At 38.9% G+C, this 18,128-nt stretch overlaps 2 protein-coding genes across 3 annotated transcripts; both read right to left on the bottom strand.

The window, feature by feature from the left end:
- Positions 1–2,945: 2,945 nt before the first annotated feature.
- On the bottom strand, positions 2,946–4,071 carry LOC116263579 (rust resistance kinase Lr10-like). Its single transcript, XM_031643316.2, has one exon. The coding sequence runs from the start codon at positions 3,971–3,973 to the stop codon at positions 3,047–3,049; it is 927 nt and encodes a 308-aa protein (XP_031499176.1). The 5' UTR covers positions 3,974–4,071; the 3' UTR covers positions 2,946–3,046.
- A 379-nt stretch (positions 4,072–4,450) lies between these two features.
- LOC116264781 (uncharacterized) lies at positions 4,451–10,059 on the bottom strand. 2 transcript variants are annotated; one of them, XM_050080624.1, is made up of 3 exons: positions 8,897–10,059; positions 7,403–7,877; positions 4,451–4,565 (listed from the first exon to the last, which is right to left on the bottom strand). In XM_050080624.1, the coding sequence occupies exons 1-2, from the start codon at positions 9,666–9,668 to the stop codon at positions 7,429–7,431; spliced, it is 1,221 nt and encodes a 406-aa protein (XP_049936581.1). In that variant the 5' UTR covers positions 9,669–10,059; the 3' UTR covers positions 4,451–4,565; positions 7,403–7,428. The 2 variants fall into 2 exon arrangements, with proteins under 2 accessions (XP_049936581.1, XP_031501025.1); XM_031645165.2 differs by lacking the exon at positions 4,451–4,565 and having other exon boundaries at positions 6,801–7,877.
- Between the last annotated feature and the right edge of the window lie 8,069 nt (positions 10,060–18,128).

Genomic DNA, 18,128 nt, shown 5'->3' with positions numbered 1-18,128 from the left:
AAATTTTGAAAATTTCAACTTAGAATGGCTTTGAGTTTGTAAGACTTGTTAAAGTTGTGATTTTCATAAAATTAGAAATGTTTTGAAAAATCTAAATAAAGTAACACTTGATGAAGTTTGAAAGAATCTATATAAAGTAACATTTGAATGATGTTGTTTAAAAAAGTCATTTTACAAAATCAAATTTTGTCAGAACTTGTCTCTTAATCAGTTTTTGAAATTTTGAAGAACACACCCAAAATAACATTTTTTGGGAAAATGTAAGGGGACTAGAATATTCAATTACTTTTAAGAACTAAGTTTTGTGACCATCGTACAAACAAAAGCTTTAAACAACATTTGAAAAATTTTTAAAAATTGAAAAATGTATTAAAATTTTGAAAATTTTAAAAACTTTAACATGTTGCTGCAAAAGTTGAGAGGTTTAGAAAGCATGTGAACATTGAAAATTGTAGAATGAAAAAAGATAGTATCTACAAATGTTTAAATTGAAATATGTCAAATTATTTACAAATGAAGTTTGGATGGTTGTTAAACTTGCAAAAAAATGAGAGAGTCTTTGAAAGAAGAAAACATTTATAAACTTTTACAAAATATTAAATAGTACAAAACTTTTACAAAAATATAAAAGTGATAAACTTAGAAAGCGAAACAATTGTCAAAACATCTTCAAAGTTCAACGTTCAAACATTAAGGGTGTGTTTCATGCACCCAGAAAATAAATCCAAGCACTTTTTTACCACAGAAAAAATCCTAGAAAAAGGATGGAGCGAAATTTATTCCCCATTATTTCGTAACTCCAAAAAATATTTCTACAACATATTTCAAGCGTTTGATAAACATGGAAAATTTTATTGGATTAAATTTTAAACTGTAAAAATCATACCATTGACACCTAAAAACAACTCAAAACTAACCATGGAATTTTTTTTTCCATGGATTTTTTTTTTTACCTTTCCCTCTCTCTTTCTCTCTCTTATGCCATGGACTTTTTCGCCATGGAAAAAATTTCTGGAATATGGTGTGAGGGAAATTTTTTTCCACCGATTCTAAGAATCCTACAAGTCGCACTATTGCAAGCCTCTGTGTGCACACACGTGCAAGCCTCTGTGTGCACACACGTGCAATAATTTTATGTGTGCACACACGTGCACTATTGCGTGTTAAAGAAAGAGAGACAGAGGGAAAAAAAGGGCGTCCAATAAGTTTATAAAACGTTGACTTTTTTTATTTCTTATGAGGTTTGGTCCGCACATATATTTTCAATTTTTAATTTTTGACTGGTGAATATTGCTGAAGATAACCTGTACGTAGGGCAAAGTCTTACATCATTTCAGTGATTCAATTCCAGTTTTCCGTTTTCATTCTTTATCCAGATTCACAGATAAACCATACTTTGATAAGATGCTGCATAAAAGTAGGTGTCATGGACAAAATATCTTTTTAAGTGGAATTTTAGTGATATTCCTTATTAAATCCTCTTCTGCTTTCTGTTCTTACAGGCAGACACTCAAGTGGGTATTCGATTACGTCGGACTTGAGATCCAAGATTGGTATATCATGTAAAGTCAACTACAAACCTACAATCCGATTAAAATGCAAGCATGAATTTGACATATTTTTTTATTTGTCGATCATTAGTTTGATGGATATGTAACAGGATATAAAAAGCAGTATTTCTATTGTGTTTCAAGTGGGTTGAAGCCTCCACTCAATCCTTGATATCTTTAGAATACTTCTGTTGTGTTACATCTTCAAAACAAATGTTATAAAATTCCGGTCGAAACCAAGGTAACAGGATACGAGACCATCAGACCTCAAAAAAGTACATAGATTCCACAAACTGGTTATTTGTGTTACATCTTCAAAATAAATGTTATAAAATTCCGGTCGAAACCAAGGTAACAGGATACGAGACCATCAGACCTCAAAAAAGTACATAGATTCCACAAACTGGTTATTTGTGTTACATCTTCAAAATAAATGTTATAAAATTCCGGTCGAAACCAAGGTAACAGGATACGAGACCATCAGACCTCAAAAAAGTACATAGATTCCACAAACTGGTTATTTGTGTTACATCTTCAAAATAAATGTTATAAAATTCCGGTCGAAACCAAGGTAACAGGATACGAGACCATCAGACCTCAAAAAAGTACATAGATTCCACAAACTGGTTATTTGTGTTACATCTTCAAAACAAATGTTATAAAATTCCGGTCGAAACCAAGGTAACAGGATACGAGACCATCAGACCTCAAAGACCATCAGACTTCAAAAAAGTACATAGATTCCACAAACTGGTTATAAATTATTTCTGCCAGATCTTTTTTTTTATTGGAAGGTAGAGGATATGAGACCATCAGACCTCAAAATAGTACATAGATTCTACAAACTGGTTATAAAATTATTTCTGCCAGATCTTTTTTTTTTATTATTCCAAAGCTTCTTAAAATTTCAAACTAATAACCCGGAACATTCTGATGCAGAAGAAGAGTCAACTACTTCAATCTTGTCCTTGGGTTCACTTGCAGGTGAAAAATGATTGGGTCCCATCGAACAATTTCTTCTTGTCCCTGTCCAATGCCTTCAAATTTCTGATTCGTAGGAAGAGTCTCATAAATCCGCCTAAGAAAACAATCTTCACTAGAAGATCCATCAGGGGAATCAATTACTTCTTTCAACCCAACCATTGAAAGCAGTAGCTTCTCCATACCAAGAGTCGGCATTCTTACACCTTGCTATATGATTTTGCTATTCCAAAATCAGAGATCTTTGGCGTAAAGTTATGGACTAGCAGAACGTTATGTGGCTTGATGTTAAAGTAAAGTCGATGGTTCTTCTCTCCAGGGAAGGTTTATCAACTTATTAGCAAAGATAAGTTTCTGTTTCACACAAATTTTTCCCATTTTCTGTTGAAACCGTGTAGTGTAAGGAATCTCAGATGAGGGTAAAAGTTATTCACTTCATTAGCAATTAGCAAAGCTAAATTTCTGTTTCATCACCCTCCCAATGTCGACTTCTCAAGCTTCAGCTTCTGGTAATCTCACCGCAGTCCTGAATATGTAGATGAAGAGTCAAGAGCTTCAATCATGTAGTCGGGTTGAATTGCAGGGCAAAAAGGTTTGGGAGGCATTGTCAAGTTTGATGTGCTACTCTCAAACATCCTGACAATTTCCTTCATACATGGCCTATCAATTGGACTCCATTGTATGCACCACAAGGCTATAGTGGCTACCTTCCGTACCATTTCATCTTCATCTTCTCCAATGCCTTCAAACTTCTGATCTTTAGAAATAGTGTCATGAATCCACTGAGGAAAATACGCTTCACTAGAAGATCCATCAGCCGGACCAATTTTTTCTTTCAACCCAACCATTGCCATCAGTAGCATTCCAAAGCTATAAACATCAGATTTATGTGACGCATGCCTGGAATTGCCATAAAATAACTCAGGAGCAATATAACCGATTGTGTCTTTGCCTTCTGTAATAGTTACGCTGTTTCGCTCCTTACAAAATGATTTTGCTAGGCCAAAATCTGAAATCTTTGGTGTAAAGTCGTGGTCTAGAAGAATGTTATGCGGCTTGATGTCGAAGTGGACAATTCTTCGATCACAGCCTTGATGTAGATATTCAATTCCCCTAGCAATCCCTAGTGCAATATCATATAGCCTTTCCCTTAACAAGCACTGGCCTACATCTGTGTTGTTTGTAAACTTCTCAAGTGAACCATTTGGCATGAATTCATATACAAGTGCTCTTCGAGACCCTTCAACGCAAAAGCCAAGAAGGCGAACCACATTGACATGGTGGATCCTACCAATGGTGGCAACTTCATTACAAAATTCTTCCCCGTCGTTATGTGACTTTTCGATTAGCTTTACAGCCACTACTGTGCCGTTGGACAGCCATCCCTGAAAGACGCTGCCATAGCCACCTTGCCCAACTTTATGCTTGAACTTCTTTGTCATCTTGATTATGTCATTGTATGTGTATCTAGAGGTTGTAAGAGTTTGGTAATCAAGCAAGAACTTCTCAACTTTTTCCGGTGGATGGGATTGGAAAGGAGAACGTGTGAAGCAGAAAAATAAGCATACTAACAGAAAAATGCTGCCGAAAGCTGCTGCAACTAGACCTGTTGAAATGAAAATGAAGATTATACTCATGGTGTTTGTGCTCGAGGGATAAGCTTTTCCTTGATGAAATGTATAGTTTATCTTTCTAAGGTTTCATTCGTGGCTAAGATGCAGCAGTTACGTGTTGAGGTTCATACTGTCGAGATGTCCTTGTTTTTATATCTAAAGCTATGTTTGATTCCTTGCATATTTGGGGCTAACCATTCTAAGCTATGAAGCAACATTTTACGTTGGCAGAGTTTGGCTGGCTGGAGATTTGGGACTTGGGACACTTAATTGGTGTGGTGCTTTAAGACAAAGATCCCCATTGAACAAAGATATGGCTGCACATAGTTAATCTATTGCATTTGAGTGTGCGCGCATACATGTTATATAAGAAAAAAATGTGAGAAAGTACCTGTTATGGTTTTCCATTTGCTTGTGCGTCCTGCATATCAATGTAAAGGCGTTAAAACATTTTCTATGGATAGTCAATAAAATCACAATTAATCTAGGGCGATTAACTATAAAGAGTTCTCCCCAAATGCAAAAAACTTGTAGTATAACATGAATGAGCAGGAAAGAGTATCGCTGAACATAAGATGGTTCTAGCCAGACATCAACTTTGGGAAGACAATGAACATAAATAAGTGCAGGAACAGCTTGCTTGATCTCGTGCTAAAACAAATGATCCCGCACACCCTCGTGCGCCGCTCCCATTGTGAAAGGCACCCTTCACTGGACCTAACTAAACACAACATTTGATCTGATGGACTAAAATTTATACGGTAAAGCTTAGACTCCAACTAACTTCGACGAAGATCGATGCGTAGATGACAAAGTTCTGGTGAAAATCAGATCCCGCAAAAAGTCTACCCGTCCCAGGCGCAGCTAAAAGTATATTATATATGATCACCACAAGTTGTAAGCTATTGAATGCTATAAAAACAGAGAGCAAATTACTCATTGGCTTAAGTGGCAAGCAGGAACCATGTTCTTGCCACAATAGCCAAGATCAAACTCCCGTTGAAGACTAAATCTTCCATAGGATACAACGAAATTTGGGGATGTAGAATGTGGGACTAAAAGACAATATGAGAAATCTTGACCAGAAAAATTTCTCGCTTTCCTGGGTCCTTTCACTATTGCATTTGAAGATGGCGATTTGGGGGAATCAAGAGTAAATATGGATGTCATATGCCTTATTGATTGAGGGGTCACGTATTATTTTCTTATGTGTCTTTCTTATTCTCATTTTTCAACATAAATCGTTCCCCAATAGATGTGCTCTACATGTACATACTAAAAGCTTCTCAATGACCTTCGACTCTTGGAAAAGAGTGGTGTCAACTTTATATATTATATTCAGTCCAAGCAAAATAACTAAGAAAGTTGTGAAATAAAGACTCTGAAGCATGTTCAAGAAATTGTCATTTTGAGGAAGAGAGTGGGAGAGAAGGATGGGGACATAGGCCCAGAGAGAGAGAGAGACCATACGAAGCGCGTGAACTAAATTAAATGCTGCAACGACTTGGTCTCCCCTAGTAATTGTGAACATGATAGATACTTTGATGGTGTCAAATGTTTATTATTTTTCCTTTTCTTGTAAAAAGTAAGTAGGTCGCAGTGATAATTAGGGCTGCACACGAGCCGAGTCGAGCTCGAGCTCGAACTCGACTCGAACTCGAGTCGAGCTACCTAACACAAGCTCGAGCTCGACTCGATTAAATAAAGTCGAGCTCGAGCTCGACTCGATTAAATAAAGTCGAGCTCGAGCTCGACTCGATTAACTCGATTAGCTCGTCTAAATAAAATATGATCCTTCTTTTTAAAATATCTAGTAAATTTCATGACGTGGGATGAAATTTGTTTACTCGTCGAGTATAAACGAGTCGAGTTCTTAAAACTCGAACTCGACTCGTTTACTCATTCGAGTTTCATTGTAAGCTCGAACTCGACTCGTTTATAAACGAGTCGAGCTCGAGCCGAGTTTAACCGGTCGAGTTCGAGTCGAGCCCGAGCTGGCACGACTCATTGTGCAGCCCTAGTGATAATTCTTTGCGCAGAAAAATGAAGGGTTGAACATGATAATAGCGCTTTGTAAATTATTGGATGTAGAAATAAATAAATAAATAAATAAATAAATATATATATATATATATATATATATATATATATATATATATATATATATATATATATGTGTGTGTATGAGGGGGTGGTGGCCGTTCAGGGCCTAGTCTCCTTCCACATAGCTGGAGCCTCATCAAGGTACACAAACTAAGCCCTGAAATTACCCAAAGGACCAGTTGGACAATTGTAACAAATTGTTTCGGATCCAAAAAATTATGGTAGTGTATTCCATGAATACACCTCAATTTTTATAATAGATACATGAGAACAAGCTCCAAAGTTTTTCCTTTTAAAAATTTTATTTGGGGAAACCACCGCTAAATTGGACACTTAGTTGCTTGCTTCTCTATGTAAAACCCAATTCCATTGCCATACCCCTAAAGTCATAGCTTGTATCAACAACGTCAAGAAACTAATATTTAACATGGTTCAAAGACGATCGTGCACTACCAACTATCATTTAAGTTCCAAAATAGCTCTAGACCCTACAAAATGATAAAAAAAAAAAAAAAATGAGGGTGTCGTCGCGAGATTGGGGCTCTCTCCTGCTCACCCAAATTAGCCGCCTACCGGTGGCTCGTCCAATTATGCCTAAACCCCACTGACCTCAACTAACTAGAAACATAACCTGACCAATTAACATGACATTCTTGTGAGATGATTTGTCATAGATTCTTGGGTGTGCTGATAGACATTCATTTTCTACATCAAAATCTTTGCAAGGCATATGGTTTTGCATCTACTTTCAAATTCAAAATCCAAGTTCAAACTTCAACACATGTGATTAATTATTGGTTTCCAGGTGTCCAACTCAGATTCGATTTTAGAAATCCAGCCCAATTTAAGTTCATGTGGGAAGCCAAACCTGTTCGAAATGTTCTTCTTCAAGTTAGCGTTGGATGTTTAGTGGAAAGATGGGCGGAAAGATACGCACTAAAAATGAAATAGAAAGTAGTGGATGGATTCTGATAAATGCGACCTGTTTCCTAAATGGGTAGTAAACGGCTTTGGAAAACTTTAAGAACAGATTTAGAACAAAGGCGAAAACGGTATGGCTGGGATCACTTGGGGGAAGCTGTTCAAGGTCGCCTCTATCTGCACAGCCTAAACTTTGGGAAATAGTTACTGGAATGGCTAGCAAAAGCAACCCACCATTTGAGGCCTTTGGCGCATCATGGCTACTTGGCAGGGGAGGAGGCGAATCCTTTACAGGCGGAGGACTGCTTGGGGGGGGGAGGAGGCAGACTGGTTGGGGTGGGAGGAGGCAGACTGCTTGGGGGGGAAGGAGGCGACTGGCTTTTAGGCGGAAGACTGCTTGCGGGGTGGCGAGGATGCACACTGATTTGCGGGGAAGGAGGCGAATCCGTTACAGGCGGACGACTGCTTGGCGGGGAAGGGCTGTTTGGACTGGCGCCCGTCAGATTGCTTCCTTTTACAGGCGTAGGACTGCTTGGCGGGGAAGGAGCCAGGGGAGGCGTCAGACTGCTGCTTGGTGCTGGAGGAGGCCCTAGTAACTCTCGTCGCCTTCCCAGCCAGCCTACTAGAAGCTGAATTTGGAATGCCTGTCGAGAAGGTGGAGAATATACTGCCGGGGCGTAACGTCGAGCGAGTGGTATTGCAATTGCATCTGCCAAGAATACAACAGCTGGTTAAGCAACTAAGTCTCAAATGAGCAAATCACATCACAATAATTGTACAAAACCAAATTAACAAAGTTCTGGTCACACTTCATATGGATTATTGCAGTTAAAACAAGGTCAAGTAAACCGATCGATGTGGTTAATTTAGGGGGCCAAGCCCTCGCCCTGGACGTCTTTTTCCAAAGTCGATATTGATGAAAAATTAAATGGCCACGTAGGTCTGATCAATGTCAAGTCGTCGGGTTTTTTGCGCAATGACTTGGGGCCACCTGCTAACAATTAAGAGACCTAACAAATTACATGGGCCACATTTAAGGCAACATTTACGTTCTCTCTCTCTCTCCCTAATGCTTTTTCCATCACTACTACCTCCACTTTCATATGAACTTTTTGACCTGTTTCTTCATGTTCATTTTTTTTCTCTCTTTTTTAGAGCTTTATTTGGATTTTTAATTGCAAGAAATATATCTGTTCGTAATATTTTCTTAGAAATAATTATCTATATGTTTGCACTTTTTATTTAGTTTTTCGCCAAACATCTATTCAATTTATAAATGTTCTATTACGTCAGTGCTCTTCTACCTTAACTTTCTGGCTCCTCCACTTGGAATGACAAATAGAGGGGCCAATGCCTTCGCCGGCCTAGACACGCGAGGGCCCATCTACGCCATAATAGTTGGCATGTCCTTTCATAACTTTTGGACATTGTTCTGCCCATGCAAATGCCCTTTACCAGCATTCGCCTGATGACGCGGAGCCGGATGAACGGTAGGTTCCACGACCAAAGCGGGCTCGTGCTGAGTGCGAGATTCAGCCACTAAATGTAAAGTTTATTACGCTTCTGCTTTCTAGAACTGCGACGACGATGAACGCCTTACCTTTTCTGTAAACATGAGGTTAGCCACAACACGAGGTGCGGGAGATGGGCCGCACTCAGAGTTTGATGAAACAAAGCATGAAAGAAAATTTTCCCTAGCCAGAGAGAGAGAGAGAGAGAGAGACTCACGGTGCTGGTGGAAGCAAAGAAAGAAGTCGCCGGTGATGTTGTATCCGCAGTGCCCACCTGAGGCGGTGCAGCCGAGGCAGTCGCCCATACTATTGACCCTCCAAACCACGTCGAACCCCTCGGTCAAGGACGTCCACATGGTCCCGGCGTCGTGAGAAGAAGATGATATCAAGACGGGGAAGCTCAGCGTCGTTCGGCAGCTGGTCCACGAAGCTGAGGGATTGTTGAAAGAGTCGTCATAGAAGGCGTAGGAATAGAAGGCAGCGCCAGGGTCAGAACACCCAGAGACGAGGCTGGAAGTGAAATTGTAGTTCGAGATATCAATAGGTTTGGTAGAGCATCCGAAGAAGAAGGTCCCCATTCTGTAATTTGTAGCCACGCTGAGGATGGGTCCACCATCGGAATTGGTGATATCGGAAAGGGTGATATTCTTGGAGGGAATCGGGCACTGGTTCTTGACAACTAAAAGGTTGCGGTCGATGGCCAGCTTGATGGTCTGAGTCGTGTAGTTGATGCTTTTGACAATTAACTTGAGATCCGTGGGCGTAATCAGGGAGAGAAGGGCATCGGCCTTGTGCCCCTCGCAGGTGAGTTTCAGACCAGGGATCCCACAACTCGTCCCTGGTGTGGAGGCGTAAAGGGAGAAGGGATATTGGACGTCGATGCCATTGCAGGACGCCGGGGCACAGTCCCTGTATTCTGGGCTGTCTGCTGCTGTAAAGGATGGGTTGAAGCAGGACAACAAGAAGGAGCAGAAGAAGAAAGCCTTCATCTGACTTGCGAGAAATGGTTCAATATGTCGACCAGGAGAGGAGCGAGTTGTGTATGGAAAAAGGAAAGCTCTTAATCAGAAGGAAGACAAGCGCAAGCCTTGTACTGATGCCTGTGGCTTTGGAGTTCGACTCCTTAATTTCTTCCGGTGGAGTGACACCTATAACATGAAAGAGCTTGCTGTGAAGCATTCTTAGAAAACCAAAAGATGGATTGGAGGATTGACCCGGTCGGTGACCGTGGGGGCAACGTAAGCCTCAAGGGCCTCTACGCGTCCATCAAGTTTCTTCAGTCGCTGTACGCGCAACCCTGTACTAATGAAAGGTAGGTTAAGTCCCAAACACCAATGGCGGCCGCTTCTTGACTGCATTCAATTGGATGGAATGGGACTGATCAAGGGCATCTTTACAACAATTTCCACAAATTTGAATCACGACTTGGTCAAAATAAATTTTTTGTCATGATAGTGCCTCGTTGATTGATACATTGCCAAAACAATCCTCACATTTCACCTTTTTTTTCTCCTCCCTTCTGTGGAGGAGTGTTTGTCCTTGACGAGACGATCGTCCATGATCTACTCGCTCGATCGATTCCGTCGAAACCAAATCCCCAAGTTTACAGATCAATTAACCAGTACTGAATATCTAAAATGCTAAGGAGTTGCACCTCCGGTAGTTCGTTTAATGGTTATAATACTCCACTCAAATCTCTAGTTTGAGTCATTACAAGTACTCAAAAATCTGTGGTGGTGGTGTTAACACCCCAAATTTTTTCACATCAAAATTGAAGCAATGTGAAAATTTCACAAAAGAATTGTGAAAATTTGTAATTTTAAAGCCAATTTCGAATCTAAAAAACAATTAGATTCAAATCGTGAATTTAACCTGAGACACGAATCCCAATGCAGGATTACGAGTCTAAATCCAATTGCAAATGTCATTTGAAATCCAAATCCAATTGCAAAATTCAAATTTTGACTTAGATCCAAGAATTGAATCTAATTCAGTCTAGAATACTACGTGAGACCCACGTGTGGGCCCCACCTAGCCCGTGTGGTCAAGAGCCCCCCAAGGAGCCATGCCCCCTTCCATTAAAAAAATAAAGAAATAAAATAAATATTTTCTCTCAAATTAATTGAAGAAAAGTCATTTTCAAGAAGAAATAAAGGAGAAACCTAAGAAAAGAGAAACATTTATGTCTCTCTCTTTTTTAACTAGGTTCTCCTTAAAGAAAAAAATCATTTTCAAGGAAGTAATTACTAGACGGTCAAACTCACCTAACCTACTTAATGCAAGTAGGTTCGACCCTAGTGCACCCAAATCTTAGCTAGGCTCAGTCAACATGAGCTCAGCTTGGCCAAAAAGTAGGTCTGTCTCATAATCCAAGTTTTGTTAGCTCAATTAAGAGCTTTCTTGACCCAAATTTATCAAATTACCTCAAATAAATTCAAACTACTCGCAAATGAGCTTTGATTTTGGTCAATTGGTCGAAATTGATCAATTTGGACAATTTTGCCCTTCTACGGTCAAATTGAGATTAAAAAGCCTAAATTGGTTTATGAAAGGCAAATAAACATTTGAATTTGTCAAATGCATGAATCAATTACCAAATTTAAATTGAATTTCTCAAGTGAAAGTTTGATTCAGTTGAAATCCATTTTCAATCAAGTTTTGGACGAAAATACCCTTTTCGAATCAAATTTGATAAAATTTTTGAATTTTATTAATATTTAAATTGAATTATCATAATTCAATTGCATTTGGAGCTTAGTAACTAGGTTTTAACCTTACAAGCTCAATTTCAAACAAAAAATAAATAAATAGTACAAAATAAGGGCAAAACCCTGTGCAAGGCCATTTTCGTCCAAAATTTTGGTCAAGATGGTCACCTAGGTCTGAACCTATGTTGACCAAATCTAGCCCAGCCCACCTAGCTCGTGGAAATGGGCTGAGAAATGGTCAATTATGGCCTTTAAAGCCTACTTAACTCATTTTACAAGTCCCCAATGTCTTAAGCAAGTTCCCAAGGTGAGTTAAGAAGGTAGTTGAACCCACCTCCTCCTCTATATAAACCTCCCTTTGACCACCAAGGGGAGGGACGAATTTTGGAGCATTCTATCAAATTGCTACAGCCAAGGAGCTAGGAGGGAGAAGCCAAGGAAGAGAGAAGAGGTTCGTCCAAACCCTCTTCCCCTTTTTCTCTCATTCTCTTCTTCACTTTCTTCTATTCTCCCCATTGATTTTACTAAGTTAGGGTGCTTAAGTGAACCCTTACTTAGGATTTTCGTGGTGAGAAGCCCTCTTTACCACTCTAAATTCCAGCAAGCAAGCTATTTCTTATTCTAGCTTTGCTAAGCTTGAATCCACGATTGGATTCTTGCTTAGGATTGCTTGAGTTAGAAAACAATTGAAGACGAAGGACAAACATCAAGACCGACCGCAAGGTAGGTGATCTTAACTCACTTCTCTTCTACTTTAGCTTATTGTTGATTTATTTTAATTCCAGCAATTCGTGGGAGGGTTTATTTTCATTTGCTTATGGTTGGGAATGATGTCCAGCTAAGGGAAATCTACGCTTCAATGTACATGTTAATGCATAATGCATACATATGTCGGTTTTTCTTAAATATGAACCCAAGTATCAAATTTCGAAATGGGCCCCAAGGCCACGTCCCTTTCAAAGGAACCAACTTAATACCATTTTGAACTCCCTACCATGAGAGAATCCCATGGTGAGAGTGATTTTATTGCACCATGTATGATGAAAATGCTTATAAGGGATGGATACGTTTTTAGGAATATGATCCACCCTTGCATGGCGAAATGATGGACGAATAAGCTTGAGCATTGTTTATTTTCTTTCTTATTCACAGTCATTTTGATTCATGTCTTTCAATTTAATTGATCAAGGATAGTAGGGAAGATTTGAAACAAGTTTTCAATCTTCCTACATAAAAGAACCCAGCCATGAATCATCATGATTCATGAGTCATGCGGTCCCTTGATAAAATTTCATTTTGAAGAGTAAGATATGTATATATATATACGTTGTTATATATATACATACATGTGTCCAATCTCTTGTTGAAAATCATTTTTCTTCTCTTAAAATCAGGTTGAAATACGTTTCCAAACTGGTTTTTAAGAAGGATGATCGTTTTGATTGATTTTCATAGTGCAAGGCTATGAAGTCATTTTCATTTCATTTTTACTTAATTTCAGCAAACCCATGCGTAAGATGTATGTATGTTGTTGAAATCAGACCATGTTTCATATGAATTGATTTAAGAATATCAAAATTTACATATTTAAAATACCAACCATCCTAGAATCATCCAAAGGAGTTGATGATTTCATTACTACGAAATCTGGAATTTGAATAGATTTGAAAAACTCATTGTTTCTATCTAAGAAACAAGTCCTCATTAGAATCAATGTCCACAATTTTCAGCTATTTAAATCAACACAAGGTCTGATTTTTATCTATTTTGAGACAAAAGTAGACGTCATCCATGTCTCCCATCCATTTCAAAGATTGAACTTGACATCATTTATATATTTTCATCATTTTGATAATTTTATGTCAAGCCTCAAGCTTATGGACTATATCTCTAATTCATGTGCTTAATCATATAATAAGCACATATAGAGAAAATCTTACATTTTAATCAATCTTCATGCATAGATTGTATGACGTGCAATATGGATTTTGAGAGATTATGAGAGAGTGAAAAATGTATGTTTCATATGAATGAATCTTGAGGGATTATGAGAGAGTGAAGAATGAATGTTCCATATAGTTTCCCTTCTCGTTTCATGCATTCACTTTCACTCAAAATCAATAGCACCACATGCACTTTCTCAAGAAATTAAGTGATTCAAATTTGAGTTGCAAAAAGTGACCAAGTCATATTGCGATGAGAATTTGTAAACCTCACTTAACTTCAAAAGAAAACACAAGCAATGCATTCATAATCTTTTGGCCAAAGTGTATTTAAAAAAACAACATGTTTTCTAACAATTTGGAACCTATGTTCTTTCAAAAGAATGAATTCTACAAATCACATGATTTGACAAAAGAAGAGTTCAAAATCAAATTTTATCATAAGATGATCATCATCATCTAGAGTTCACAACAAAGAACTCAATTCCAAATCTTCAAAATCCTCAAGAATTATGTGTTTCAAATAACACCAAAACAAAGGTTTTTAAACCAACTTGAAAACCCCCAATATTCAAATTCATTTATTCAAAAAAATGAATTTCAGTTCTTGAATCCAAAACCTCAATGCATAAGCATATAGGATTTGCATCAATAACTCGTATATGATCCAAATGATCCTTAGTCCTTGGTCTAATTACTTCTGTTAAAGGCGGCAGGAACGGTTGGACCTCGTACCGATGGGCGAATCCCTTTCTCTTGAAAATTTTCTCAAAACCCCAAATTGAAAAAGAATTTTGCTGACTCGCATTTTGACCTCCTTGAAAAAAGGGGTGGGGTGCGAACAGATGGCACACCCGGTGGGACCCATCATTGTTTGTCTAAGGACTTATTTGGATCATATATGAGTTATTTTCACCAATGTTGGACATCAATTGCACAAAAATTTTTCGCAAAAATGCATACCGACATCATGTAGTGTACATTGAGGAGATTTCATGAACCTCTTTCGTTTCAATTTATCCTACCCCTCCTCAATTTAAGGATTGTATGCAGCCCATGAATGCTCTCAAAATTTCAAATCTATCTCTTAGGAATGTATGGAATAGAGCCATCTATTTTGCATTTTCTCATGAATTTTGAAAAACAAATCCTTACCTATATCATATCTCGGTCATCATGTTGCCGGGCTATTTCTAGGACATTAGTCCAAAATATAGCCTTACAACTGGACCACCCAATTGGACTGAGAAGTCCCCCCATTAGTACCGAAACGGACAATAGTCTCGGTATATCCATGGGTGGACAAGGAGAAATGGAGAGCCTAAATCTAGAAAACCCTTGGAGGAGTCTATGCCAGTACCATAAACTTGGTATATAGGCATACCATAAATTTTGGATAAATAAAGAACCATTTACCCATTTATTCTCCATAGATTCCAAGATCAATTTTCAAAATAATGCATATAGGCAAGAGTCCTAGGGATTGCATTATCAATTTTTCATTAACTGCTTGTTTGGATGCATGTGATGTTTTACTTTGCCTCTAAGTCCATGTCCAAACCCAATGTCAAAACTCTTCTCGAGTCTCTATTGGGTCAATCCATGTCAAAGTCTAATACTTTCTCTTGTCCAGATGGACTCAGAAAGCATTTTCCCATATAACCACATCCTATTCGGGTCGTGTCAAGGTCGATCCGGACTTCGCATCATCCCAAGTGGAGTCTACCTACCTCAATGGTATCTTTCATGGTATCCATCTTTTCGGTGTATGTTTCCGGACCACTTAGAGGATTGCGGTCAACCTTGCCATGCAACCTATCAATGGCAATCTAATCCATGCAATTGCTGAGAGATGGAACCCAAGGACCAACACATTCTGGTTTCCATGGGGTGAAATGACAATCACTCTTGATGAGTTCTCCAACATTATGGGTTTGCCAGAGCCAAAAGGTAATCCAAGAGGTCCAATTGAAGACCAGTTCCTTGTAAACCAAGGTCAAGTCAAAACTCTAGAAGTGATTTGTAAACTCACAGAGAAACGGAGTTGGCCTTTTCTAGAGAAAGATGGACATCAATATCTTCAACTACAAGAGCTTGGTGAAATATACTCCCAATTTGTCAACCCTGCGTCACTATCTACAAGTGTTGCAGACAAGTACAAAAACTCCATGGTGACTTGTACTGTGGGTCTTATTTTCTTCAGCAATGAAGAACATATAATGGATTTCCGCACAGCTCGCCTCTTCAGAAAATGGGGGCATGTCAAAGTCCGTCACATTTCCATAGCAATGGCAGCCTTGGCATTCCTTTACAGAGGGTTGACCAAATTTTCAATTGGAGATGCAGACTCGATAGAAGGATGTGTCTTTGCACTGCAAGCATGGTTCTACAAACATCACAATCATGCCATTTTCAAAACACTGATGGCCAGTTATCCAGTATGGAGCACCACCGCAGAAAGATGGAGGAAGTTGATGACTCCACCATCATTTGGGACTTCTTTGATCGAGAGGTCATCAAGTCAAGATACACTTACAACCCAGTCAGAGGAAGTCTTCTATTGGGACCGTTTTTCATAATTGAATATCATCCAGAGCATTGCCTCAGGCAATTCTCACTGCGTCAAAGGAAGGCATATCCAATTGAGTCGGAAGGAGCCATCGTGGAGTGTGAACTAGACACTGAAGAGTGGTCCGGGATATACACCTATGCCCAGCAATGTTGGGAATCATTTGCTCACTTGTATCTTGTCCTTGGTCCAGGAATGGGTCCCGAATATGTAAAATGGTGGGATGAAGTCCGCCCATCTATCATTCTGTCCTAGATTGTCATGTTTAGTTCATTGTTATTAAGCCAAAATTTGTCAAGTTTTGTCAAGTTATGTTAAACTTTGTCAAGTTTTGTCAAGTTTTGTCATTCTCATCTTTCTTTCAATATGCAATCAAAATTTGTCATCTCTCATCAATTCACATCCTAACATTTTCAATTTTTCTTCTTGCAATGTGAACATCTGCTTTATGGTTGAAACCAGAAGCCAAAGCAGGAGAAGGAGTGAAATGGAGCTTGATTAACCTTTTATAGGAGACAGGGGAGAAGAATCCTCCTCAGAAACACCTCCCAAGCTGGAAATAAATGACCCGGAATTTGAGAAATACAGAAGATTCCGGAAATACATGATCATATTCAATGAAGAACAAGCCCATACAGAAAAAGCCAAAAAGAAAGGGAAGAAAACAAGAAAGTACTCATCAAGCAGTTCAGACTCTTCTGAAGACGCTACAACAGAATCTAGTAGTGAGGAAGAACCGAAAACTCCCAAGAAAAAGAAGAAGGGAGAATCCTGGAAAACAAAAATCCAGGAAGTTGAAAAGAAGTTAAATGCAGTACAACTTAAAGGCAAGAACAAGAGGAATTTCACTTGCGAAGATTTCTACGAAAGATTCGAAAATGACAAACACATAAAAAACTTGCCCAAGAAATTTATCAAATTTGATGGCCATGGAGACCCAAAGGCACATTTGGCCATGTTCTTTGCTGAATGCTACAAATTTCGCCACAATCATAGGGCCCTCTTTCGATGTTTTCCCAGAAGCCTAGAAGGAATTGCAGCACAATGGTATTGGGAACACATCAACCCAGTGGAATTGAAAAATTTTGACATGTTAATCAACCTTTTCATTGAAAGGTTCATTCAAAACGTTGAAACCGCACCAACGATCACCACATTATGCTATCTAAAACAGAGGCCAGGTGAAAAGGTGAGAGATTTTATTCAGAGGTGGAGATCTTCTTGCAACAAGATGAGGGACCCAATCTCTCAATCCCATGCACTGGGATTGATCGTAAACAATTTGACACAACCATTAAGGAGCCTCATTTCCAATGCTCCAATCAAGTCTTTCATCGATCTCACTGAGAGGGCAGAATGCATTGAAGCAGAAATTGAGAATGGAGCTTTTGACACTGTCATCCCGGTAAAAGTAAGGGAAGATACAAAGAAGAATAGCAGAAGTCAGAATGCTCCAGCCAATATCATGGCCAATGCTACAGCCTTCAAGAAAGAAAAGTCTGAATATCCCAAGAATAAAGGGGTAATGGACAGAGCTAGTGGCAGTAGTAGTGGCACTAAAAACAAACATCCTGGATGGGGGTACGATAGAAAATTCACCCCATTACAACAGAGTTATGAATAGGTCATGCATATGCTAATCGAAAGAGGTACTCTGTTCCTCCCAAAAGTCTCCAACCCCCCACCAATGATGGGAAAAAACAAAGAGCAATTCTGCAAATTTCATTGCGCTCCAGGACATGATACAGAAGACTGCCTTGTACTTAAAAATATTGTGCAAGATGCAGTTGACAAAGAAATAATCAAAGAGGTCAGCGAACAGCCAGACATTCTCAAGAATCATTTTCCTAAACATGGCAAAGGAATAATTTCGATGGTCAGATTTTCAACAGGTCGTCAAATTATGGTGATAAACAAAAGGAATACAACGTCCCTGGATTTCTTTGGATTGCTTTTCAAACATGATAAATGATCCATCAATGCACAAACCGAACTGGTTAAACAAGACCATCTGACGGAGATTGATCAGAAGTCACAAGTGTGCGACCCTGAACCATTGGAATCCATTTTCAATGAATTGGACCCCTTACCTGAAGTCAAGAAGGGAGGGTTTAGCCCTAACAGGGGGAATGAATGAGATTTTGAACTATGTGAAAATAGTCCGATCATATTCTCTGATAAAGATCTACCAACTGGAGGTGCATCGCACAATGACGCCTTGCACATAGT

This window comes from Nymphaea colorata, chromosome 11 (assembly GCF_008831285.2).
Source record: "Nymphaea colorata isolate Beijing-Zhang1983 chromosome 11, ASM883128v2, whole genome shotgun sequence".
Lineage (NCBI taxonomy): Eukaryota > Viridiplantae > Streptophyta > Magnoliopsida > Nymphaeales > Nymphaeaceae > Nymphaea > Nymphaea colorata.
The sequence above is the reverse complement of the archived record's forward strand: the minus strand, read 5'-3'. Positions and strand labels throughout refer to the sequence as shown.

Excerpts from the sequence above, each read along its gene's own strand:
- LOC116263579 (XM_031643316.2), bottom strand. The coding sequence starts at position 3,973 with ATGACAAAGAAGTTCAAGCATAAAGTTGGGCAAGGTGGCTATGGCAGC.
- LOC116264781 (XM_050080624.1), bottom strand. The coding sequence starts at position 9,668 with ATGAAGGCTTTCTTCTTCTGCTCCTTCTTGTTGTCCTGCTTCAACCCA. Across the intron at positions 7,878-8,896 it reads TCTTTGCTTCCACCAGCACC|ATGCAATTGCAATACCACTC; the intron begins GTGAGTCTCTCT and ends TATTCTTGGCAG.